The sequence below is a fragment of the Dendropsophus ebraccatus genome, chromosome 2 (genome assembly GCF_027789765.1).
Source record: "Dendropsophus ebraccatus isolate aDenEbr1 chromosome 2, aDenEbr1.pat, whole genome shotgun sequence".
NCBI lineage: Eukaryota > Metazoa > Chordata > Amphibia > Anura > Hylidae > Dendropsophus > Dendropsophus ebraccatus.
This window is the reverse complement of record NC_091455.1, coordinates 92,330,321-92,356,009: the sequence shown is the minus strand read 5'-3', so window position 1 is coordinate 92,356,009 and position 25,689 is coordinate 92,330,321. Positions and strand designations below refer to the sequence as shown.

General features: G+C 41.7%; 1 protein-coding gene across 1 annotated transcript in view; it reads left to right on the top strand.

Annotated features, from left to right (window-relative positions):
- Positions 1-542: 542 nt before the first annotated feature.
- The window catches only part of GMPR (guanosine monophosphate reductase), a 47,324-nt gene continuing 22,177 nt past the window's right edge, over positions 543-25,689 (top strand). Inside the window, exons 1-6 of the mRNA XM_069960163.1 lie at positions 543-879; positions 8,531-8,650; positions 10,684-10,767; positions 16,567-16,740; positions 21,621-21,702; positions 24,858-24,964. Of these exons, the coding sequence (XP_069816264.1) occupies positions 793-879; positions 8,531-8,650; positions 10,684-10,767; positions 16,567-16,740; positions 21,621-21,702; positions 24,858-24,964 (654 nt within the window). The 5' untranslated portion in view covers positions 543-792. The remainder of the gene's footprint in view (positions 880-8,530; positions 8,651-10,683; positions 10,768-16,566; positions 16,741-21,620; positions 21,703-24,857; positions 24,965-25,689) is intronic.

The following is a 25,689-nucleotide window of genomic DNA, read 5'->3' as shown; positions in this document are numbered from 1 at the left end:
GTTTTTTCCCACAACCCTCTCCTAGTGAACTATCATATTTGTGGTTGTGATTCTTTGAATCTGCACATTCATGTCTCTGTAGCACATTCATGTCCCTTACCTGGGCATTGCTGGGGAGACACACAGCTGCCTGCCAAATCTGGGGTCAAACAGTTCAGGTGTTTGGAAGTCTATAGAGGACAGACGGACAGACAGAAATGATATATAATTATAATTTTTATTGTATTACTGCTTTACGGATAACAAGCTGCTATGTCTTTAAGAGGTCTGTAGTTGATAGTGTCATTAAAAGTACTGATCCCTTTAATGATGTCCACACTGTAATGGCAGGAGTAATTATTTTCTATAGAAAATAACTTGGCATGGGTCACACTCGTACATTCCTCTGTTGCGTTCAGAAATAATGGTAGGCTGTGCCTCTAGATCTGTTAGCAGGAAAAAGCCTCATTGATTGTTGTCCCTATGCAGAGCTTTGGTGTGGTTACGCCGCACTGCTATGGAGAGCCGTAGACTCTTATTACACACACACGCTCTGTCAGCTGGCAGAACAGGAGCCAGAGGGAAGACTACAGTTCTGTTGCTGAGCGCTTTCTAAAAACAGTGCTTGCCTAATAAAGATATGGGGCTTGTGCGCTCACTATTGGCCTTTTCCACACTATAAATACTCTTGCTGAATATCATACAGGCTTTGCTTGTTTCAGGTTTGTATCTGGTTCACTCTCTGGAGCAAACAGGAAGGATATCTGCTCACCACTGCATTACAGGATTGAAGGATCTTAATCTTTTACAAGGATGCCCAGGGTGGATGCAGACCTCAAGCTGGACTTTAAAGATGTCCTTTTCAGGCCAAAGAGGAGCAGCCTCAAAAGCAGATCAGAGGTGAGTGTTTTACCCTCAATATTACAGTTGATATTTTGTGTTACTACTTATATATGAGTTACTTATTTGGTTCCTTTTTACGCAATATACTGTACTGTACTGAATTTACATTTAGAACACACAAATCCATCTGCCTGATCCATCCATTACAGCAGGTGTTTGCAAGTACCAAACTTGTCGTAGAATCTTTCGTTCAGGACACATGGAATTTTCCACTTTTTTTCTCCTTTGCTATTAAATAATCTAGTTCCTGGTAAGACTTTGCAGCAGGGGGTGGCGGTGCAGGATCTGAACCTTGTTTGGGTTGCAGTCTTGTTTTAACCTTCAGTATTTCACCTTGGCAGCTGAAAGAACAACTCAAGTTCTAGTTGGAAGCAGATTAGTCAGGCGGTTGCATTCTGAAAGCTGAGCCTGCAGAAGTATAAACACAAGCGACAATGACAGGACGTAAAAACCTTACATTACTCCTTTAAGTAAACATTTAGGTTTATGATATAGTGCAAGTGGTGTTATACTGTCTAATACTACTCCAAGCACTCTGTGGGACTATCCCAGAGGGACAGGACTTGCTTGTTGGAAACTTACACCTAAACATACATTTAGTCAGTGATGTCACTGACACCTCTGCTCTGTAGAGAGAAAGACATTATTATATCAATAAAGTATTTCAACATTATTATTGCATAAGATACAGTCTATATAATTATGTGTGTCATAAATAACTATATTCCATCACCAATTATCATTAATAGCAATCATTGGTTATATTATATATTGGAATTTCTGTGTAAAACTATGCCTGCTGCATCATAGCAAGCCTGTGATATTTAGTATTTTTTTCTGCTTTGAATAGGAAGTCACCTTCAAGTCCATCTTACTGCAGTAGACTGTGTTAGGCATGTGCTGTATTCACTACAGACAGTGGGCGTCTCCTTCTGACATAGGCTTTCTGGGAAATTGCTATGTCAAGTCCTAGATGCCGTACTCATATAAAGCTTGGGTAATTCAAGGTGATAGAACTTAAAGGTCTCTTCAGTTTTCTTTCAAAGACAGGGAGAGTAATGGCACTGTGGTGCACACATCCAGGACTGTGGCTGCAGAGTATCACTGCATTGCAGCTGTGTCTGTTTACTGCATGCCTGCTAGAAGGACGGCTCGAAGGCATTCCTGCTTATAGCTGCACAATATTTTCTTACAGTAATATACATGTCCTCCTACTATTTTCTAAGCAGTAGTGCCCTTTCTCTTGCTTTATTGATTGGCATAACTGGTTTTATCTTTTATCATCAGTTTTATTTCCCTTTATTTTCAATAAGAAAACATTCTAAAATGGGTTTTAGGGAATATTTTTTCCACAAGCGATATTAAGTTGTACATTACAATGCTACATGTTAAGGTTTTACCTTCATTAACGTTAGCTGACAGTTATCTCTCCCGTCCCCCCATACACATGAACAGCTGTTTCTGTGTTCTCTTTAGGGAGGGTGAAAGGGGTAGTGCTGCGCTAAACAATAACAGTTTAAAGGAAACCTCTGGGAAGGGGGGCACAGTTTCCCCCCTAATGTTGTCCTCTGTTCCTCCAAATAGTAGTCCCCCTTCTGTTGGCAATACCCTTCTTTGTAGTCCTGCCTCCCATACCATGCAGCTTAAATGGTACACTTGTCCCTGTGCCCAGTACTGATGCAGAAGTCAAGTAAAAAAATGGAAGCATAGGTTAGACTGGAACCAAATAATATTGAGCTATATGGGATAAGCTATAAAGCTCCTATGCAGATCTATTTGTCTAAATTCTTTATTAAAAAGTCTTAATTAAAAGTATTATGTGATATACAAAAAAAAAAAAAAGAGGATAGACAGAGCGCCTCATAGGGTGATACAGTAACAGCACCAGTGGTTAGGGTGTATGTATCCGCTTACGTGATTTTGTTGTGTCCAGTCACAACCAACTGTATTAGCATACACAACATCGAGCCAAGATAGAGGTCACAGCTGGGGATTCACCATCGTATCAAGCATGTATACAGATACATATCCCAGAATCCAAAAGAGAATAAAGGGGGATATTCTCCTCACAGTCCAAATGTTAATATATATATGGTTCACATTTGTCATCTATTTATTTACGAGGGGAGCCAGTTAAGAGCTTCCCTACCTTTTATGTCTTCTAATGCAAACTATAGACTCATAGATACGGCAGTCACACATAGAGAGTATTGGAGAAATGCCGTTGCGTTGCATTCCTGTAGTTTGCGAAAGTGGATGAAAACACAAAGACTGGTGAAAATAGGGAACATTTTTATCTTTCTTGTCTCCATTCAGCTTTGTGGTATGTACCTAAAATTATTTGGGTAGCTGCTGCTAGTTTTACGGTGATAGAAGTACAAAAGCTGGATATGTTCACATCTTCAAGTGTTCTGGTCTAGAGGTGATCAAACTATTAACTAGGCTGTATCCCTGTTTTCCAGGGCTGTCCCACCTTCCCCACGGAACGGTAAGGCAGAGGGAATCAAATGCAGATGGTTCGAACCTGAACTCCGGCGCTGTTCGATCATCTCTATTCTGGTCCACACAGGGCCACTGATATGGTGTCCAGCATTTTACACATAAGAAGAGGTGAACAGGGCCCTAATATAATGTTTTTGCGTTATTCTACATGATTTATCCCTATATTTTCCTATATTATATAGGTGTGAACAGATAAAAAAGCAGTCATATTTTGCAAAAGCAAATAATGAGTAATGAGTTTTTTTTTGTGGATGTTACAATTGGTTACAGCCATTATTCTATATGGTGTGCGCACTGGCGGCCAATTGACTATTAACTTCAATGGAGCATATTAATGCATTGATATCTGCTGGGTTCTACATGAACCTCAAAATGAAGGGGCCATAATGCAAGTTTAGCACTATAGCACCTTCAGAGTTTTTCCTTCAAGAGCTGAAGCTGCTTCTGTGCAGGAAAAGTTGAAGCCATTTATGCCTCTTACTTCTCCAGGTTGATGGTGGATGAGAGTATTCCTTTAGAAGAAAAAAAACAGGTCCTACAAAAAGATATATTTTCTGCAATTACTATAATTGAGAGTGTCCTTCCTACCCAAGCAGTACCATTATGTAGTGTCATGGTATGGGTGGTCCACTAAGCTATGGGTCACCTAGGTAAAAAGTAACTCTGTCAGGTGTCACACAAAGGAGATGAAGCTGCCGTTTTGCTCTTTCACCACTTGGTGTCTCACTGTCCCCTAACTGTCTGTTTGTGAGAGCACATCTGCAGTATGAAGGGTTAACTTCTGTATTTTATGTTCACTGTTTCTGACCAATCACAGGTGCAGGTAGCACACACAGCTATCAGCCACTCACACTGTTTCTTGTTACACAGCCCCACCAATAGGAAGGTTAGACCTGGTCACCCCTATAAAAGCCTAGTTAGTTCCTGGAGGGAGGTCTTGGTCTTTTGTCTGGTGTATTGAGACAGAACAAGCATGCTAGAGAGAGTTCCTGCTGCAGTGATACCTGGGCTGGGTTCAAGGGCCAGAGCCCTTGTCAGGGACCAAGAGAGAGAAATATTTTATGAGAGAGACTCTTTTAAAGATGCAGTGCTAAAGCCTCAGGAGGGGTAACCATCCACTAGGGAAAACCTTGTCCAGGGATCCTTGTTCAATGTTAGGAGTAAGACAAAGAGCACAAGCTGAAGTATCTTACTGATTATGCACGGCTATCTTGGGAGGTCTCGAGGAGTCTGCTAAGCCCAGTTGTATAGGCCTGGGGCTCGTACTACCCAACCTGGCACTCCCTGATCTGGTTGGGTAGAAGGTGGTCTGTTGTAAGTGAGTACAAGTATTCTTCTTCACATTAAGTACCACTTTCTCTTGTCTAATCCCGGAAGAGTAGACTACCCTTGACAAGGCCCCCAATACGGTCCCTGTACCTTCCTTGAATCAATCTTCACTTCTACTTCTTCTCACTATTTACTTAGTCACTACCTCAAACACTATTGTCACCTGCACCTTTCAAGTTTTGAGTTCCATTAACTTTATTGCACCAAAGTTCACAAGTAAAAGTTACCTTTGGTTAAGTGTGTCCGGAGGTGGGTAGCACCACTCCTGGCCACTGTGACAAGTGTTCCAGCTACAAAACACCAAACGCCCACCTACTGCATAACACCCTCTGCACCCCAAACCATGGCAGTACAGATGGCCATACACTTTTGAAGACACTGGGTTTGTCTAACATTACTTTAAGGTGTATGGCTACCTTAAAGAGTACTTGTCATTATAAATAACCGCAGTATTCCTTTCAGTAAGGTAGTTCACTTGCTATAATTATAAATAATGGAGTCCTGTGAGTCTCCAGCTCTGTTACTTGTGTCCTTGTGTTAGTTTAGCCTTGCTAAGGCAGGCTCTACCTATGCAGTGGCCATAAATGTTGTTGTCAGCACTTTACTCTTTATCAGCGTAGCACAACCATGTAATGTACATACTGGAGAAGAGACTCCTATCCATTGCCGAATTCCTTGTTTATAATTTATTTGCCAGGCTGGGTGCGAGTGCACTTTATACAATATTATTATTGCTTTTAAAATGGATATAATGCTGCCACACCAATTTTATTAATGGACAAACATTAACGGCAGGGCCATGACAAGGTTGTGATGTGTTATACAGACAAGGATTGCAGTGTAGTTCTGCCAACACTGTGGTTTTTAGTCATGTGACCACCAGAGTTCAGACTGGCATTACACCATCACTGGTATTTGCCTAAAGCTGCACTTAGTTCTCAGATTAGTTTTTTTTAATTAATTGTTAATTTAGCGTTTACAGTATGCAGTATAATCTAGTGTTTTTCTCGCTTTCTCTGGTTGTAAAGGAACTCAGCAATGTATTCCTGGTTTATGTGGAGAATCATTTAATGTGTATTGCCTGCAGTAATCACTTACTTAGATTACATTTTCTACCCAGTAGATTTTTTCCTCAAACACATCCTGCAACAAGCTGGTATTAATCTGATCACATGCACATTATGCTATGTTAGGGTAGATCACAGAGCAATGTTGCACATTAAAGTTACTAACATAAATCTTTAGCGGTACAGTGAAAATGCAAAGTTATGTGTGATATTAGATTACCACGAAACCACCATAAATGCATAATATTTTACATCTCTAATGTCCCCCTTATAAATGAGCGAACCTCAAGCATGCTCAGGTTACTCCGAACCCGAACGCTAAGCATTTTACTACTGGTGGCTAAAAAAGTGGGATGCAGCCCTAGGGAAATCTGGAAAACATGGATATAGCCTATGGCTGTATCCATGTTTTCCAAGCAGCATTAGGGCTACATCCCACTTCCTAAGCTACCAGTAATCAAATGCTGAGCGTGATTGAGGTTTACTCACCTCTAGTCCATATTCATGTTAGAAAAAAAAAAAAAATTTGATCAGCTCTCCTAGAACACAATTCACACTAGGCAGGAGCATGTTGCTATGGCTGAAATTGCAAACATACAAAAAACACAAAAATGCAACAGCTCACTACAATGGCAAGATACAGACCCACTACAGGCATGAAAATAGTTAAAAGCAGCCCCCCCAACTGCTAAAAAAAATCCCACAAAAACAATGGGGTTCTTGGTTATCATTTGCAAACAGTGTAATCCACCCCACTAACGATAAGGTGGCCCCATGCTGGGGTGGACCCTACACTGTACTATGGCCTCTCCATGGCATGTAATACGCCTATGCTCTGGGCATACAAGATCCATCTTATACCGGCAAAAGTAATTACACCACCTGGGAGGGATGGGTGTAGTGCATATTCATTTTAGTCAGAAGTCAGTTGAACAAGCTGACTTTGGTGGGACTGGCAGAGAGTATAAAATGTATGGTTGCTTCCTAATGATGCCAGGAGAGAGAAGTACACAGCATGTCTGATTTCCCTGGTCCTTTTACCTTTGGAAAATAATTCACAGCTAGAGCTGTCTGATGGCAGCTTACTCCTCCTCTCTCTATTTAGTACACATTAATATTCAGACATGGCAAATGTTCATGTGTCTGGAAAGGCCATGAAAGGTAGCTGGTAGCCGCCAGCTATTGACGGTATAGGCTACCTTTAAGCTACTGTGGTGTCCCACCATGGGTGTTCCTTGTCTGGCACCTGTCTAAAAGTTATCCCTTCAGTTGTGATGAAGTTGCATTCTTTAGTTTCACCACAAGGTGCCAGTGTTATGTTTAAACTCTGTTATGTGTTGCACAGCTGTAGTCACTAAAGAGTTACTGTTTTTGTACCACCTAGTCTGTGCTTACCAATTGGAGATACTCTTTCTTTTCTACCTCTCTCTTGTCCACCACTCACAGAGACTCTTACATACCCTGTTGGAAGTCCCCACTTTGGGAGAGGAGGAGTAGCGTCAGTTTCCCTCTGATTCTCCAAGGAGTAGGATACACACAGACCAGGCATCCCTGCTGAACTTAGCAAGTCCAACTTAGTGTGTGATCTAGTGTGAAGTGGTTAGAGACATGTGTATGGAGAACACAGAGACTTTCCTTTCTAAAGCTGTTACTACAGAAACTATGCAGTGTAAAGACCCCTAAAGGAGGATAAGTAAGAGATCACCCCAGCCCACGCCATGAACCTCTCTTAAAAGTGCAGGGCAGTATCTTAAGGCAGAGGAACTGACCCGGATAGAGCAAAGCGCAGCGCAGGTGAAACCGGGACAACCTCGAACACTTAGTTTCGCTTAGGTAACTTAGTCTGGGGCTTGTGTCACCCTAGTAGGACGGGTACCCTGACACTGCAGGGCAGAAGGTGGTTAGATGAAACATGGGCACAAGTATTTTTCTCTTCTCACAAGTAACTCTCTCAAGTTCCGGAAGAGCACACTACTATCCTGGGTTGGGGCTCTCCCGACAAACTCCCCTACTCTCCTCAACACTAAGCTACACAAGCACTGCTATTCTACCTCAGCACTTAAGGTACCTCCCAGCACAGATTCAGTAACCTCAAGTCTGTATCACAGACTTTATCTATTGCCAAGCTATCCTGTATTACAAGATCAGTAAAGCCATTTTATTTATTCTACTGGGACTCAGTGATCATTGAACCAGCATCTACACATACTGGCTACACACTCCTTGGGTTACTCTGCCCTTTCTGGCGGTACCGACAGTCCGGGTGGGTCATCTTCCCACTCTGGACCACTGTATCAAGAGCCCAAGGGACCCATCCCAACCCAGCAGATCACCGACCATAGGGGGTCAATACAGCCAGCCACAATTAAAAGCAGGTATACCACCACACCTGTGTGCTGAGTTAGCACTGGCGTCACAACAGCACCATCACTGGCACTACCAACCACCATAGAAGTGGCGTCACCACTACCACCTCAGTGTGTGACCAGTAGTAAAACACCACCAGAGCATCCATCACACTACTGCTTACTCTAAAGCTTCCTCCATACAGATCTACATCTGGTCAACAAAATGTGAACCAATGCCCCCCTTGCCCATAGCCTGTGGGTGTTATTTCAGCTCTCACTGGAATGGAGCTAATCTGGTGAATCTGAAACAAGATTGGCACGGTCCATGGTAAGTCAGGAGCCATGTTATTCTTATCCCATACCCTTTGGGGAGATTCATGTATTTGTGGCTATGTTTTACAGGTAGATCTGGTTCGCACATTTACATTCCGGAACTCCAAACAGACCTATACTGGGATCCCTATTATTGCAGCTAATATGGACACTGTGGGTACATTTGAAATGGCAAAAACTTTAAGCAAGGTGAGATTCTGGTCATCAACATTATTTTTCATCATTTAAAAGTTATTACATTAAAGTTATTTTGCATGAAGATATTGTATTATGTGCACCATGTTAAAAGGTTTACAGACTGTACACAATGATAGATTTTATAAATATAATTTCTCTACTTATATCTCTGCAAAGCACATAAGAGCTAACCACCCATATAATACAGATATAACCAATATGAGAACATCAAAATCAAAAAATAAATTTATGTACCCTTCTGAGATTTCATCAATAATATGTAACCTGCAAAAAATCTCCACAGTGACAACTGGTAAATGTAATCAGTATTTTTATTTATGTTTATTTACTAGACAAAAAATTCAGTCCTCCCATAAAACCATAAACACAAAAGACATGTTAAAAACACCAATGGTGGGAATCTGGTACATTATACTTCCATTCATGTAGAACTACAGGTCACAGTAACATGTAAACACCTATGTAAATAGTGGTAGTAGGTGTAGAATTCCGGAGGACTACAAGTCACAGAATAACATATAAATTCATATGTGCTAACAAAATAACAAATGGACACAACACAATTTTATATCCAAGGGGGATTGTATTATAGCAGCAGCCAGATAGATATTGCACAACCCCTATATACTGTAAACCAATAGCAGCAGAGATGGTAAGAAATAGCAGCAATAATGATGTCAGATAGTAGCAAAATAAATATTGCACACTCATATGCAGCAGTAGTGCTAAAGGATATATGTATCCACAATTGCTATGTGTCCCTAAATGGTAAACAAGATAATACTGTCCACCAAGCCCAATCACACACACATGAACCCCTGTTACATACAATTCAGTAGCCTGCCCCTACCTCCCTGTAGCCAAAAATCCATATACTGACCCAGTGGCCATGTGTACCAGTTCCCACCTCTCCACACTCCAACGCGTTTCGCAACTGCTTTAACGAGGAGCGATGGAGTGGGAGAGTGGGGGTTCATATAATACATATAATACAATTTGCACAACTGAATGTGAAGGTTACAGACAAACAGGAACAATTTGTTCTCTCGCGCAGAGGCACAATACTGTTATCAATTACTGTCACTTTGAGGGGTACAAAAGCATAATGGTTACAGTCACTGAAAGATTCACACTGTTCAGAAAGTTGTTTTAGAGCTATCTCCTCTTTCTGGGTATTACCTTAACTTAAATGCCCTCTGCCTAATGCCACTTGCACCATTCCTTACTTGCAGGAGGAGGATTACAGCAAAACCAGCTCTTCATATCAGTGTCTCACTCTATAGATACAGCCCTTTCTTCCTCCACTGACAGCACACACTCTCTCAGTCTGAGCATTATTACATAGGTCTCTGCATGGCCACACAATATGGCTATGTTCACACAACGTTTTTTCTGCTCCGCTTAAAATGACGTCCGTTATTTTGAGTCTAAAATAACGGATGTAATTTAGCAGCCTGACCTCCCCTTAGTGCAGTCACTGGTGTTTGTACATTATTCTAGTTTGGTTACTAATTAGCTTTTGGATGCGGCTTAATTGAAAATTTAATAGTAAAAACGGAGAAAGAATGGTGACATAAGAAAAACTGTGTGTGAACAACTTATAAAAAACGTCCACTGTTTGCAAAAGACGTCTGAAAATAATGATCATGTTCTTTTTTTTGCCGTCCGCGGTAAACACGTCCGTTATTCAATACACTATTTGCATTGGACGTCCATCTTCCCATTGACTTCAATGCATTGTCATTGCAGTCAGTTAAATCGCGGCAAAGACAGACGTTATTTTAAATATGAAAATCGGACGCCTTTTCAATATTTATGTGTGAACATAACCTAATAGTGACCTAATGCTTTTCAATGGAGAGATCATGAATGTAAATCATCACATTCCCTATGTTGTGTAGTTTATGTCTACATATTATAAATACACTATGCATTATATTAGCTGGAATATAAATATTTTGTATATTAGCAAATTGTACATGTGCTCTGCTTAATATATATGTTTGTACTTTTTTTACTTTAAGCATACATTATTTACTGCAATTCACAAACATTATACAGTAGAAGACTGGAAGAAATTTGCATCTACATCTCCTGAATGCCTTGAGGTATGAAGAATTCTTTACTTAGGAAATTCTAACTCTCTGCTTTTAACCAGTGTTTATAAAAGTTTTTCAACCCCTAAAGGGATAATCTAGAGATTTTTTTCCCAATAAAGTTATACTACTTTTTTATTGGCAAACATACTTCTGGTGTCAGGCAGCAGTAAGGGGTGACACGGCCCCTCTGCTGCCACCCCCATTCGTGTCAGGAACTGCAGGGCTATAATCCTTGCAGTTCCCGATTACCTGCTCTGATCTACAGTATAAAGAGCAGGGTTTGTTTCACCATGTACTGTATCTTCTTACAGTATACAGGGCAGGGAGGCTGCAGAGGGAGCCTTGAATGCTATTACAGCTCACTCTGCTTCTAGCACAGTGAGCAGTGATAGCAATCACCACTCTTTCTGCAGATACTGACGGACACTGGAATAATGTTGAACAGCCTCCCCATCCGGGGAACAAACTTTGCTCTGTATAAAGCTGCTGCGATGCCCGAGCCCCTAGGGGCCACTCCGCTGAGAGGTGTTGTTACTGGCAGCAACCAGGGTAGCTGCTGAGCAGAGGATTATCACGGTTTTGGCACGAGGGCAACACAGCTGAGAACCGGGCTCCTGACCATGCGGGGATACTGGGCATGCGATTCTTCGTTGTCCTTAGTCAGGGCACCAATTATCACACCAATGCCAATGTTCAGAAACAACAGTAGTTGTATATTTATTGTAACGGTGGTAACTAATAGCAACAGTCTCTCCGGATGCAACCGGGAATAAGACAATCTTGAATAAGGCAGAGTAATAGGTGATGCTGCAATAGGCTGTGATGATAGCGTGCTGAATGATGGGAGTAGTAGTGATACTGAGGATAAGATGCTGGGCAAAATGGAACTGAGATGAATACTTGCTGTTGATGATTAGAGAAGATGATGAGAGGAATGACTGAAGAACGGCACCCAGATCTGGAGAATAGATGAGAATCTTGAGAACTTGAGAATAGAACACAGCCAGGAATAATTCTTGTGGAGCTGGAGCAGCAGAGCACACGTATCTCTCTCCTGACAGGGGAGAGAGGTCACACACACTTGTCCCCCTGAAGATGGAAGACAAGACTGAGGCAGACAGGAAGTCACATGGTATCCTCAGCCAAAGCTTGATGGCCATTGGAGTTACCATGGAAGCAGGGGCAGTCACATGACATCCAGCCATTGCATCATCACACCACTAGACATATACAGTGAAATATACATGAGAAGTACCACACTTGAACACTGGGGGGCGACATAATACCATTAGGCACTGATGAATGAATATGCATACAAGAAATGAATGGAATAGCAGACCTGAATACTGAGAGGGGTGACACAATACACACAGTTTGCAGTGGACCACAGCTTTCCAGAACAGGACTAGTTATAATAAAGAGGTAGATACAAACTAGTGAACAGATAGCCTGTTCTGGGCCACTACACTGCTCTGCGGTGCTAGAACAGAGCAGGTAATCGGGAACTGTAGGGATTATAGCCCTGCAGTTTCCAACACAAACAGTGGTTTACACGTACGATTATCGCTCGAATTCGATTGTTATTGTGCAAATTCGCACGATGACCGTTTCGTGTAAATGAAGAAAATGCTTTTATTACTACTTTATTTGCTCTTAACAATTCTGAGAATAAGGCAGAGAACTATAACAGTGTGTCCCAGCCAAAGGTATCCTAGTGTCTCCCAGCCAAAGGTATGCTAGTGTGTCCCAGCCAAATGCTAGTGTGTCCCAGCCAAAGGTATTCTAGTGTGTCCCAGCCAAAGCTATGCTAGTGTTTCCCAGCCAAAGGTATGCTAGTGTGTCCCAGCCAAAGGTATGCTAGTGTGTCCCAGCCAAAGGTATGCTAGTGTGTCCCAGCCAAAGGTATGCTAGTGTCTCCCAGCCAAAGGTATGCTAGTGTGTCCCAGCCAAAGGTATGCTAGTGTGTCCCAGCCAAAGGTATGCTAGTGTGTCCCAGCCAAAGGTATGCCCTTTTATGTGCATCAGATGCACAGGTTCACATAAGCTGTTGCATAAGGAAGTCTGCAAAAAATGTGCCTTATGCTGGGTTCACACTACGTATATTTCAGTCAGTATTGTGGTCCTCATATTGCAACCAAAACCAGGAGTGGATTGAAAACACAGAAAGGCTCTGTTCACACAATGTTGAAATTGAGTGGATGGCCGTGATTTAATGGCAAATATTTGCTGGTATTTTAAAACAACGGCTGTTATATTGAAATAATGGCCGTTATTTACCGTTATATTGCGGCCATCCACTCAATTTCAACATTGTATGAACAGAGTCTTTCTGTGTTTTCAACCCACTTCTGGTTTTGGTTGCAATACGAGGACCACAATACTGACTGAAATATACATAGTGTGAACTCAGTATAAGTGCATCAGCCTCAGATACCCATATCAGTGCCTGCAAAAAAATGCATAAAAAATAGGAAAATTACTATTTATGATACTATGATTATAGATGGTACCCCAGTGGACAGTTAAAATGTTTAATTAACTAGAAATATTTTGTGCATTCTACAGTATGTATGAAAAGAATTGTATCCATAGAAATTGATTAAAAATTAAAGCTGATTAAATCTGTTATGAGATACTGTACATTACATTAACATCATTTGTAGCGCTCCCTGCTGCTTCTTGTTCTGCTGTTAGTGTCCACCCTCTGATACATCCAGTAGTGGTGGACACCCAAGCTTTGCTGCTAGCCTTCTCACTGTACATTTCCATAAACCTGTATGTGTAAAGACAGCGAGAACTAGTACTATATAGAAATTCACAGGAACCCAGCTATCTTGGAGAGACAATATATTTCTGTTTAGTACTAACGTTCTCACAAATAATAAATGAGAAGGATAACTTGTTGGGGACAGTGAAGAAAATAAAAAAAAAAATGGATTACAAAATACTATGTATTAGTGAGATTTCAAGCTGTGTGCGAGGTACTACTTTCTATGTAGGTCAGTGGAGAAAGACAGGAGAACTGAGCTCTGAAGCTAGGGAGCTACAAAGAGCCAGACTGCTATGTACTCCTAGGAAATATAGCCGCTTCCTAGTCACATGATAACACAGGGGTGCTGTCCAAAGAGACCAGAGCTATATATGGGTAAAGAAAGAGCCTGACAAGGGGGGAAGTGACCGAATGACAGTGCCTTCTTTTGTACGGATAGGGGTGCCCCTGGGGCACATTTAGGTGAGGTGTCTGGGATTGTACCTGTGATGTGTGCAATTGAGACAGTTCTGATGCACTGGTAACTTACAAAATCCAGACAACAAATACTACATATTGCACATGATTGCAAAGTTATGGTTCTTTAAGATAGATAAATTGAAATTGTAGCTACTTTGTAAGCATTTGTATTCACAGAAACTCTCAAAATATGCTTTACAGACTTTACCCTTCACGTCGGCCATATGGCTATATACTTTCCATTTGCCCTGTGTAGTTGGAAGGAATTTACAGGTTGCTGGCATAGAGGGGACATTAATGTGTGTGGCACTGCTTCATTGTGAGCAGCACTACACACATTGTGCTAGCAGCTGGTACTATTACCCCTTAAACACCATGCTTTATAGCAGTCATGTCAAACTCTGGCCCCCGGGCCAAATCTGGCCCACAGTGCCATTATTTTTGGCCCGCCATGCTTTTCAATTGCTGTATTAATTAAATCTGGCCCACCTGACGTTGCAGCAGATTATATTATGAGCGGTCTGCACAGCCGCTCGCACTGGCTACTATATAAGAGACTATTTGGAAGGCTGGCTACTATATAAGAGACTATTTGGAGGGCTGGCTACTAAATAAGAGACTATTTGGAGGGCTGGCTACTATATAAGACTCTATTGGGGAGGGCTGGGTGGTATTATATAAAAGACTATTTTAGGCACTGACTTCTATATAAGACTATTGTGGAGGGCTGGTTACTATATGGGAAACTCGGGGGGCTGGCTACTATATAAGACACTATTGGAAGGGCTGGCTACTATGTGGGGCTCTAATAGTAGGCCTGGCTAGTATGTGGGGCACTATTTGGGGTGGCTAGTACATGGGGCACAATTATGGGATTACCTACTGCTTGAGGGAGATAATGGGTAACTACCATGTGGGGACATTTACTTTAGGATATGCAGCGCCAGGATCGCTGCACGCTGCTCTGACAGTGCCAGAAACGCTGCATGCAATCTTCATTAAATATTAAGGTTGGCCCGCGACTGTCTCCAATTTTTTTAATTTTGGCCCACTGTGTATTTGAGTTTGACACCCCTGCTCTATAGCAATGCCAGTGTTTAAGTGTGTTAGTGTCAGGAGCAGCTCCTGTTCCTGACTGATCAGAAACCCCAAAGTGTGACTGTGGGGGTTCTGATCAATTTTCTTGACAGATTGCCAATCTGTTCCTCAGACAGACTGTGATAGCAGAGAGACGATCTCACCGATCATGAAAGCTGAGCTGTGATTGGTTGCTGTGAGCAGTTTACATCAGTGTATATTTTAGACAGTTTGATAAATGTGGCTCAATCTGAAGCCTTCAGGCTTCAGATCTTCATAAAACACCTAAAGGCCATATTCACATGGTGTAAGAAACCGGCCATTCCGTGACCCGGCCGGGTGTATACACTCTGGCTGGTATTTCATAGACGGCAGCACTACGTAAGTTCCATAGTAATCACGGCCGTGATTATTACGGAACTTATGTAGTGTGAACATATCCTAAAGGAGAAGTCCCATGAAATTGAAAAAAGGAAGGGAGAAATGGGTGTGTGGGAAAATGATAACAATAGTAGACTGACCTGACCCCGTGCCTCTGTATCCGTAGCCCCTGCCATTTTTGGCTGGAATGTGGGTACATCATGTACCTGGCTCTTCCAGCTGCAACGTCACGGCCCAGCTGAGCAATTGCCCGCTCAGCCAGTCAGTGACTGTGGCGGTCATTTCATCACCCGAGTCCGTGATGTTGCCACTGGAAGAATTGCAGGTTGCCCGTGGCTATTAACGGGACCCAGGATCGCTGATACGGGCATGGGGACATGTAATTTGTTATTTTCCCACACCTCCCTGGCTTTCTACCTTTTTCAGTTTCACAGGACTCCTCCTTTAATTGTGATTATAGGTCAAGTCACTTTCTTCTCATTGCATTATTTCTCACAAAGTGCTTTTATTAGGAAAACACATCAAAACTGCATATAATGTGAATTGACCCCACTTCTAAGTCTAACCTGCCTCAACTCTAAGCGCCAAGGAAGATAATATAATCATGGCTATGTTCACACAAAGTCTTTTTTTGGCCATTCCGTGGCCATGTTTTTGGATGGCCGCCATTTTGTCACCAAAACCTGGTTGTTTTATGCAAATGACAGCTGTCATTTACATGAAATGGCCATGTTTTGCCACCAAAATGACAGCAGTTAAAAAAATGCTGTGAAACAGCCCAATAAACTGTAGTGTGAACATAGCCTATATTACCAAGTGATCTCATTAGAGGAACTTCAGTGATGACAGCTTTAGGAAATCTTTTCAGAGGGCAAATATAAAGCAAAATTGCTAAAAAAACAAACAAACCCTTTTTCTGCTACATCAGCTAAAAAAGGTAAAGACTTGTACAGTTTTCTCTAATAGCCTATTCTGCCCTATTTAAGAATAAACTAAATTCCAGAGTACTTTAAGATGGTTTAGTTTGTGACCATTAATTGCCTATAGATGATGTTTTGTTTTTATTTGTCGTGATGAGACTTATCTCCAAACATTGATATTTTCATTGTGTTCTACCACAGCACGTAGCAGCAAGTTCTGGAAGTAGTCAAGCTGATCTTGACAGGCTGAGCAGCATCCTAGAAGCCATTCCTCTTATTAAATACATTTGTTTGGATGTAGCTAATGGATATTCAGAACACTTTGTAGAGTTTGTGAAGAAAGTCCATGCCAAATTTCCACATCATACTATTATGGTAAGTTATCTTACATCACCATATAAACCATCTCCTAACCCTTGGTATGTACAGTATGCCGGTAATTGTCAAAATTATCAGCAGGTTGATACTAACGAACCTGCTGATATCCCTGTGCAGCTTCGTACCTGATGGTTACATGGCTGCTCTTCTTTTCCCTGTAGCTCCTCTTGGTTTCATGTAGTTTAAAGAAGAGTTAATATGCTAATGTACTTGTTAGGAGCACTGGGGGCGTTTTTACACCCCCAGTTTTTACTCTTTTTCAAACTGCTCAAAAATGGCAGGAGCTACAGGGAAAAGAGGAGCAGCCACGTAACCACCAGGTACGCAGCTGCACGAGGATATCAGAAGGTTTGCTTGTATCAACCTGCTGATGGGTCCCTTTAAGATTAAATTGTAACAAATATTTTTAGATTTATAGTAGAGATGAGCGAACCGGGTTCGGGTTCGAGTCGATTCGAACCCGAACGATCGTCATTTGATTAGCGGGGGCTGCTGAACTTGGATAAAGCTCTAAGGTTGTCTGGAAAACATGGATACAGCCAATGATTTTCATCCATGTTTTCCACATAGCCTTAGGGCTTTATCCAACTTCAGCAGCCACCGCTAATCAAATGCCGAAAGTTCGGGTTCGGATCGACTCAAGCATGCTCGAAGTTCGCTCATCCCTAATGTATAGGGTTCTTTCTTATGGCAGAACTCACCTTTGGGCACTTACTGAAGAAAGGTCTGGACAGCTAGAAGTAAATCAACTACAACTCCACTATGGGAGGTAAAAAAACATTTAAAAAGTATAGTAAAAAGGTATTCCAGGAAATATTCCAGGAAAAATCCCCCACAGGATACAGGAAAGGCAGGAAATCGTAGGGGGTCCGACCTCTGTACCGCCCGCAGACTCCATAGGAATGAATAGAGCCATAGAGGGTCACTAATTGAATCTTAGAAAACTGATTTTCCAGGTTAATAGGCAGCAAATAAAACTGTTTCACTGTTTATTTACCTTGAATATTAACCTCTTAAGGACTGGTGACGTTCCCATACGTCATTGCTAAAGGGGGTTTAGAGAAAGGTCTTGCCGAGACCACGCTCTGAACCACCGCACTGTTAAAACTGACAGCTGCATTTAAATGCCCGTAAACCCTGATCCAAAGTTGTCCAGAGGATGGATAAACGCCACCCCCCCCTGCGCAGTGTGATCGTGGAGGGGCGATCCATGCTTCTGTCCATGCTGGTGGTCAGCACTGCAATGACGCTGATCTCGGCTCAACACTCGAGTACTGATCCCATGGATTAATGCAGTACATATGTACTGCATTGATTTCTATGAGAGATCAGTGCTGTGACTATAGAAGTTCCCCAGGGGGACTTCAAATTGCTGCATGTGAAAAAAAAAGTTTTTTCATTAATAAAAGAAATCCTATCACATGGTAAAAGTGTAAATTACCCACAATTTTTCTATTTTCCTATTTTATAAAAATAAATAAATGAACACATTTGGTATCGTTGCATATAGAATCGCCCGAACTAATAAACTATCTTTATTACATGTTGTGGTAAACTGTGTACGTGCAAAAAAAAGCCAAAGCGCAAAATTTTAGATTTTTGGTTACTTCAAATCCAGGAACATAGATACACTAGCATATCAGTTGTAACATAGGGTGAACAAAAACAGCTATGTTTGGTCTAATCCTGGATAACTCCTTTAACTGGTATAATCTCTCTACATATTATGTATTTTTTGTAGAAGATTTGTAGTTACTCTTATTTATATATTACTAAAATTTTTCTGTATTCACAGCTCTGTTAAATCTAGGGTGTGGTAAAGTCAGAGACATGTTTGTTATTCCATGTTGACTATGTCTCTATTTAGAGTGTCTAGTGGGAAAACGTGTGTGTACAGACAGCAGCATTACAGCAGCACAGGAGTCATTACCTCACTGTCTCAGTAGAATTTTATTCTTGAACCGCTAATGGATTCTAATGATCATAGTAATATTTGTCAAGCTGGATATTTATGACGACAAACAATTACAACTGGATGTCTGTATAATGGGATTGTTGTACTTAGCTGGGTGGCAGAAGAAGGAGCCAGTACAATAAGATGCACTGTATACTAATGCTTCCATGTAACAATAGGTCTGTTTTTTCTTTATACAGTTCCAATAGTTCTCATGAGATGCACATTAAATAACATTGTAAAGTCTGTTGGATAGAAATATATGTTTTTCCTAAAACTTTAGATGCCATTTATAATAATAACACTTTTTTGCAATGATTGTCTTTAAAGGGAATTTGTGTCCCTATGGTTATGCTGTTTTAAATTAGGACGGCATAGACTAGTGAGGCTGGGTTCACACTACGTTTTTGCAATCCATTTTTTTCTTTAGTTTTTTTGCAAAAAAACTGTGAAAAATGGATAAAAAAACGGATGCATTTGTGTGCATCTGTTTTCATCCGTTTTTCCATTGACTTCTATTGTAAAAAAAAAAAAAAACGGATCAAAACAGATCAGTTTTTTTAACGGACACAAAAGTAGGGTCAGCTACAAAATGGATCAAAATGGATCCGTTTTTTTAAACGGACACAAAAGTAGGGTCAGCTACATTTTTGTGTACGTTAAAAACGGATCCATTTTGTTCCTTTTTTTTTACAATGGAAGTCAATGGAAAAATGGATCAAAACGGATACACACAATTGCATCCGTTTTTTGCAAAAGAACAGATCGGAGTATTATTTACATCATTTTGTTCGGGTGTTCTCCTAATATGCAGGAGAATAGGATTTTTGCCACACCCCTCCCTCCACCCTTTACATTCCAGCTGAGTGACAGCTGACTGCCAATATACAGCATAGATTGACAACTGCCAGTAAGCAGCTGGTGGGCAGAGTTCTCTGGTGCTGTTGAATATCCAGGACTACTGGGCTCATGCACAGAATGGAGAGGACTACTTATTGTCCATGTTATTCAGGAGGATATCTCTGAATCAGCTGCACAGACCAATGTAAGCGATACATCATTCTGTTCAGCTTCTCTGTCACTAGTTTATGCTACCCTGACATAGGACGGCATAAACCGGCTGCATTCTCTGACACATAACCTGTGAGTCACTGCCTTCCATGGGACTTATTTATAACCTAAATTTAGGCAATTTGCGGTATGAATCTGACTTGTGGAATAATTATGTCTAGCCAAAACATTCTAGCCACATTTCCAGAAAAATAAACATCCTGAGCTTAAGAAACATGTAATAATAAGAGACATTTCAAAGGGTTGTTTTATCAAGAAAAGGAAATGATAAAAGTTACTGTATAGATTAGATAGCAGGTAGAGATGAGCGAGCATGCTCTTCCGAGTATTAGGGTACTCGATGGTGCTCGGTACTTGGATGAGCATCTTGCCATACTCGAGGCAATGGCACTTTCTCTTCCTGCATGTTTGCGTTTTTTTCTCTGCAAATCATTATGCAGGAGAGGCTTTGGGAGCTTGTAGCATCATGTGGGAACCCTACATGTTGATAGCAGCGATTGGCTGGCCAGATCATATGACCTGGGCATTTAAGAATCAGGTCCTGCGATGCTTGCTTCAGATGCAGGCTGGATGAGCATAGGGAGAGAGCTGCTGTCAGGGAGAGTGTTAGGCAGGGAATTAGTGTGCCATTAGGCAGGAATCCGACACAAAGAATCCAACATCCCCTCTAAGGGCTTAACATTTTTAAAACACATTTTTTTTGCTACTCTTGGCTGCTGGCTTGGCCTTGTAGTGCAGCTGTCAGTTTAGGGTACTAGGGTATTAATATAGAAATTAAAGTTACCTGTTATAAGCCAACACTAAGCCCCTCTGTAGAAATGGAGTGCTGTCTATCAGATAGCCTCTAATAAGCTAGTAATTTGAAAAAACAAACCTTTTAAGTCCTAATTGCCTGTTAGTCTTAAAGGACAACTCCCACAAAAATTTTTTTTGCTCATTTAACACACATTACAAAGTTATATAACTTTGTAATGTGGTTAAATACCCGGCCTGGCCCCCTTCCCCCACTTTCGGACCCCCGACCCCCCACCTCGGAAGTTAAGGAATGTATACATTACCTATTACGATCGTCACGGTCCTCTTCTCCGGGGCGGCATCTGGTGACGACGACGTCAGAGCCGAGGGGCGGTCCGGGTCTTCTTCCTCCTCGGCGTCTTCATGCAAAGTGAATGGGGATGAAAAGGCTGCTGGTGCACATGCGCACCAGCAGCCTTTTCATTGGCTGGAGCGCATCACATGGCTTCCAGCTTGCTCAGCCCTGATTGGCTGAGCTTGCTGGAAGCCATGTGATGCGCTCCAGCCAATGAAAAGGCTGCCGGTGCGCAAGCGCATTGGCAGCCTTTTCCATCCCCTGGACCCGGAAGTTGGAGACATCGCTGGATGGCGGAAGGCGGCGACGGAGAGGCGGACGGCGGGCGAATCGAGTGGCGATCGTCACCGGAGAGATGGTGAGTATGGTGTCTGTGTGTGTCTGTGTTTTTTTTTTTTTGGGGTCCCGCGGGAGTTGTCCTTTAATGTTACACATCGCCACTTAAAGGAAACCTTTCACCCCAGCACCCAGGGCAGTGGCAGTTACAGTCACAATTTATTGTATATCCTTAAAGTGTACCTAAACTGATAAAACTTTTGGGTAGTACTCAGGACTGGAGAACAAGCTGGGGACCAGTACAGTCTTGTTACAGTATATGTTATGTACCTTGGCATGATACTCATGATACAGACTGTCATATTTTTATCCCAGCACGTAGGTCAGTAAGTAGTGCTGTAGGAATGTAATTTTGTATACTGCCGTTATAAAACAATGAGCATTGTAAATTAGATTTCTATTAATATTTTCAATGTCATTTTATAGGCTGGAAATGTGGTTACAGGTGAAATGGTGGAGGAGCTCATTCTTTCAGGGGCTGACATAATAAAAGTCGGAATTGGACCAGGTCAGTTCATTATATTACATTATATTTGTTGTATTAATTATTAAAATTGAACATGTCGGTATGATAGTCATGCCCTCTCTGAGTGCAACAGATGTTATTTTCTATGGTGTCATTTATTGACTTCTCTTTCCTTTGCACAGTAAGGCTATGTTCACACATATATTTTTGTTAATTTTTGGGGGCTGTTTTTTCTAATAAGATTAACCCCTTGCCACAAAATGACGTTCCAGGATTGTCATGTAAAGCAGGTAGTTCCTGCAACATGACGTTCCTGGAACGTCAGGCTTTCCCTGCCTCCCCCCGCTGTCCCTAGCAGCGATAGGGGGAGGAGGCTGTCTCACACAACCTCCTCCCGCTGCCGCTGCCCAGAGGGGAGCCGCCCCAGGCAGTTAACCCCATAGGTTAAACTTGATGGACTCTTGTGTTCTTTCAACCTTATTTACTATGTTACTATGTTACTATAGGCGCCGTGGTCCCATGGGACCGCAGCTCTATGGGGAATCCGGAGGGAAATCCGCTCCCTCTGACCCCTCCCCCCGCTCAGTGCATCTGGGCTGCTATGGTTATAACGATCAGGCCCCTGCACTGAGGCAGGGGTCTGATCGTTTGAATGAGCTGTCAGCTGTAATGCTGACAGCTCATTCACTGTATAATATATTACAGCACACATCATGTGCTGTAATGTATTATAGATGTACCTGCAAAATTAACAGTTCCCCAAAAGGGAAGGCCCCAAAATTTTTCCAGGTTTCTGTCATGTCTGCGGCTTGTCCTGTGACACACTGCGGCCACATATGGTGTATTTCTAGAAACGTTGGAATAAGCGGAATAAATATTGAGTTCTCAGTTAGTTAGTTAGTTTGAAATTTTCTTGAAATAAAATGGCTGCAAAATTTCTAACATCCTAAAAAGTAAAAGGACGTTCACCAAATGACGTCACCATAAAGCAGGCATGTTGTAGATGTTGCAGTAATAATAAGTTTATGTGGCATGACTATCTTTCGTAGAACAAGAGAATTTTGAATATAAAGAAACATACATTTTTCAAGTTTCTGTGCAATTTTACAAAAAAGAGAATTTTGAATATAAAGAAACATACATTTTTCAAGTTTTTTTTTTTCAAAAAACTACTGAATGTATCAACCAAAGTATACCACAAACATAAAGAGGAATATGTCACGAAAAAAACAATCTCAGAATAACCGTGATAATTAAAAGTATCGCAGAGTTATCACTACATAAAGAGAGACAGGTCAGATTTGAAAAATAGGCCCTGGGCATAAAGGCCAAAAAAGGGGTTAAAGGTTCTAAGATGGAATGACACTAAATAGTAAATAGTGATAGTGATAAATAGTTAATAGTGATAGTGATAAATAGTAACTATAAATGTAAAATTCTAAGGTGTTGTTGAGGTTCTAGATTACTGAACTATGCAAAGAGAAAAAAACCTGAAAATTAATGCAGGTCCGGTGCCCCGCAGGCCAGTTGGACATGTGCATGAAACCTCTTTAGGCCACTTAGGACAAGTGCAATGCAGACATATTTCTGCATCAGCGTGCTGTCCAGCCACAGCCACTGATTGGCTAAATGGGACGTCAGGGAGCCGGGAGCCCCAGAAGCAGGCTGGAGCGAGGACGAGTAATGTATCCACTGGGCTGCAGCGGGTTAAGGGGAACGAAGTTTACATACTCAACAGGATGAAAATTCCGCTGCGAGTATGTAAACCTATTGAAAGTAACAGTACAGGAATCACAGCGGATTTCACTGCAAACTAGCATCGTGAAATCCGCTACGATTTTGTTATGTGTGAACCTACCCTCAGTTTGAGTCATTAGTCGAGTGGTCAACCTGGAACTTACAAACGTTTCTCTCCTTCTAAATACAGAGTTTAGGACTAGGATGGGATCATGTCCTTGTCTGACTACTTAGCAGGAACTCCTTGCCCCAGGCTATCCTGGACTGTACTCCTCCCACATAGAGAGGCTGAATTGATCTTGTCTGAGTAGAGGGGCTGCACTAAACAGAGATCTCTCTTCCTCTCCCTAGAGAGGCTGGACTAGAATAAGCTCTCACTCCCCATCTGGAAGGTTCCCAGCTCTCAGTGTGTGTATACAACACCCAACCTTAGGGCCCACACGAATCCCAGGGGTACATTGTAAATTTAAAAGAGAAAATCCCATTTATGTAAATATTCCACTGGCAAAAGTCTCCTGTTAAACACCGAACACTGAAGGCAAGAACACTTTTTATAGATGAAGGATCACAGAAAATTCCAAACATGGCTGAGTTCAGAGCTTTCTATGAGACTTACCTTTAAGGGAAAGCCTGCATTTCATCTATAATGCCTTTATTTGGTACTTCCCCACTAAAATGTATGTGATAAAAAAGATATAATGAACAGCTGCTTTTATTTAGGCTTATGCTGCACATGGACTTGGTTACCTACATTTTCCACCAGTTAAATGTTCTGCGTGCACTTCCTCAGAGTCAGCCAACGCTGAGATCCAGTCTATTTATACAGCACACATAGCCCTAGTTAGTCATTCAGCTCCCTATGGTGCTTTGCCTTCAAAATAAATGCTGTTTTAGAACTATTAATAGCTTCACTGATATTTCTCAATAAAGAGTGACAGCTGCATTGCCTAAAAGTTCAGATCATTATGTATTGTCCCACTACACGTGGTTCCCCAAGCCTTTATACTACCCAGGTAAAGTAACTCTCACAGGTGTCACACCAAGTGCTGGTAGCTGCTGTTTTCCTTTCCAGCCACTAGGTGTCTCACAACCCCTTTGTACAGCTGCAGTATATGTGTAAAGGTTTAGCTGTCTTTGTGTGTTTATCCAATGACAGATGCCTCCTCTCTACACTTTTACCTTCTCTCTCACTCTCACTTCCTGTCACACTGCTCTATATAGGATAGCAGCTTCCTGTCAGGAGTCAGTTCTAGGTCTAGAGAGTGTATGAGAGACAGAGGTCTAGAGAGTGTAATGACAGAGCTGTGCTGCTGTGTCACTACAGTGCTGCAGAGATTAAAAGAGTTTCCTCGCTCCCGGCAGGATATTAATACATCATACTAGGCAGGGAAACAGTCTGTTACAGGGCTTCCTCGTCCATAGTGCCTGTGTGGTTAGACAATATGTTCTTATTCTGACAGGTTCTGTCTGTACAACCAGGATTAAAACAGGTGTTGGCTATCCTCAGTTAAGTGCTGTGATTGAATGTGCTGACTCTGCCCATGGCTTAAAAGGACACATTATTTCAGTAAGTACACAGAATTTCTTAATATTCAAGAATGTCATCAACTGTGTGCTCTCAATTGCATGCATCTCCTTCCTTTTCAGGTTTGTAATAGAAGTCCCTTAAGTCCCTTAATACAGGGTAAGGCTATGTTCACACTACAAAAGAGACCGGCTGGGTCACGGAATGGCCGCTCGCTTCACTGTGTGAACTGACAGGGTTTTCTACGGCCGCAAGTCATTGAATTGCGGGTGCAGAAAACTGACATGTCAGTTATTTGCGGTGCCGCACGGGATCCCGGCCGGAGTGTATACGATGTGTATACGCTCCGGCTGGGATCCCATTGAAGCAGAGTCAGTGTTCCACTCTGCAGAAAGTACGGCCGTTGTTGCCAATGTCAACAACGGCCGTACTTTTACGCAGTGTGAACATAGCCTTAAATGATAATATCCTAGCTGCCAAAAGTCTCCACTAGCGGATGCTTAGGAACTTACTGTGCATGCCCACGGTTTTGCTAGTATAAGTTATGGAGTGGTCATAGTGATAGACACATGTCCAATATACTATAAATAATATAGCTGTTCTAACCTTTCACTCTTGCTTTTAGTCTTATATTTAGATATTCAGTTTATATGAAGGCTACATTTATTGGCTTTCTTGTACTCTATTGGAATGCGTTAATCTAGCAGCTGAAAATAAGAGCTTCCCAGACAGATGCTCTTATGGACCTTTGAGGCTTATTAGTTGTA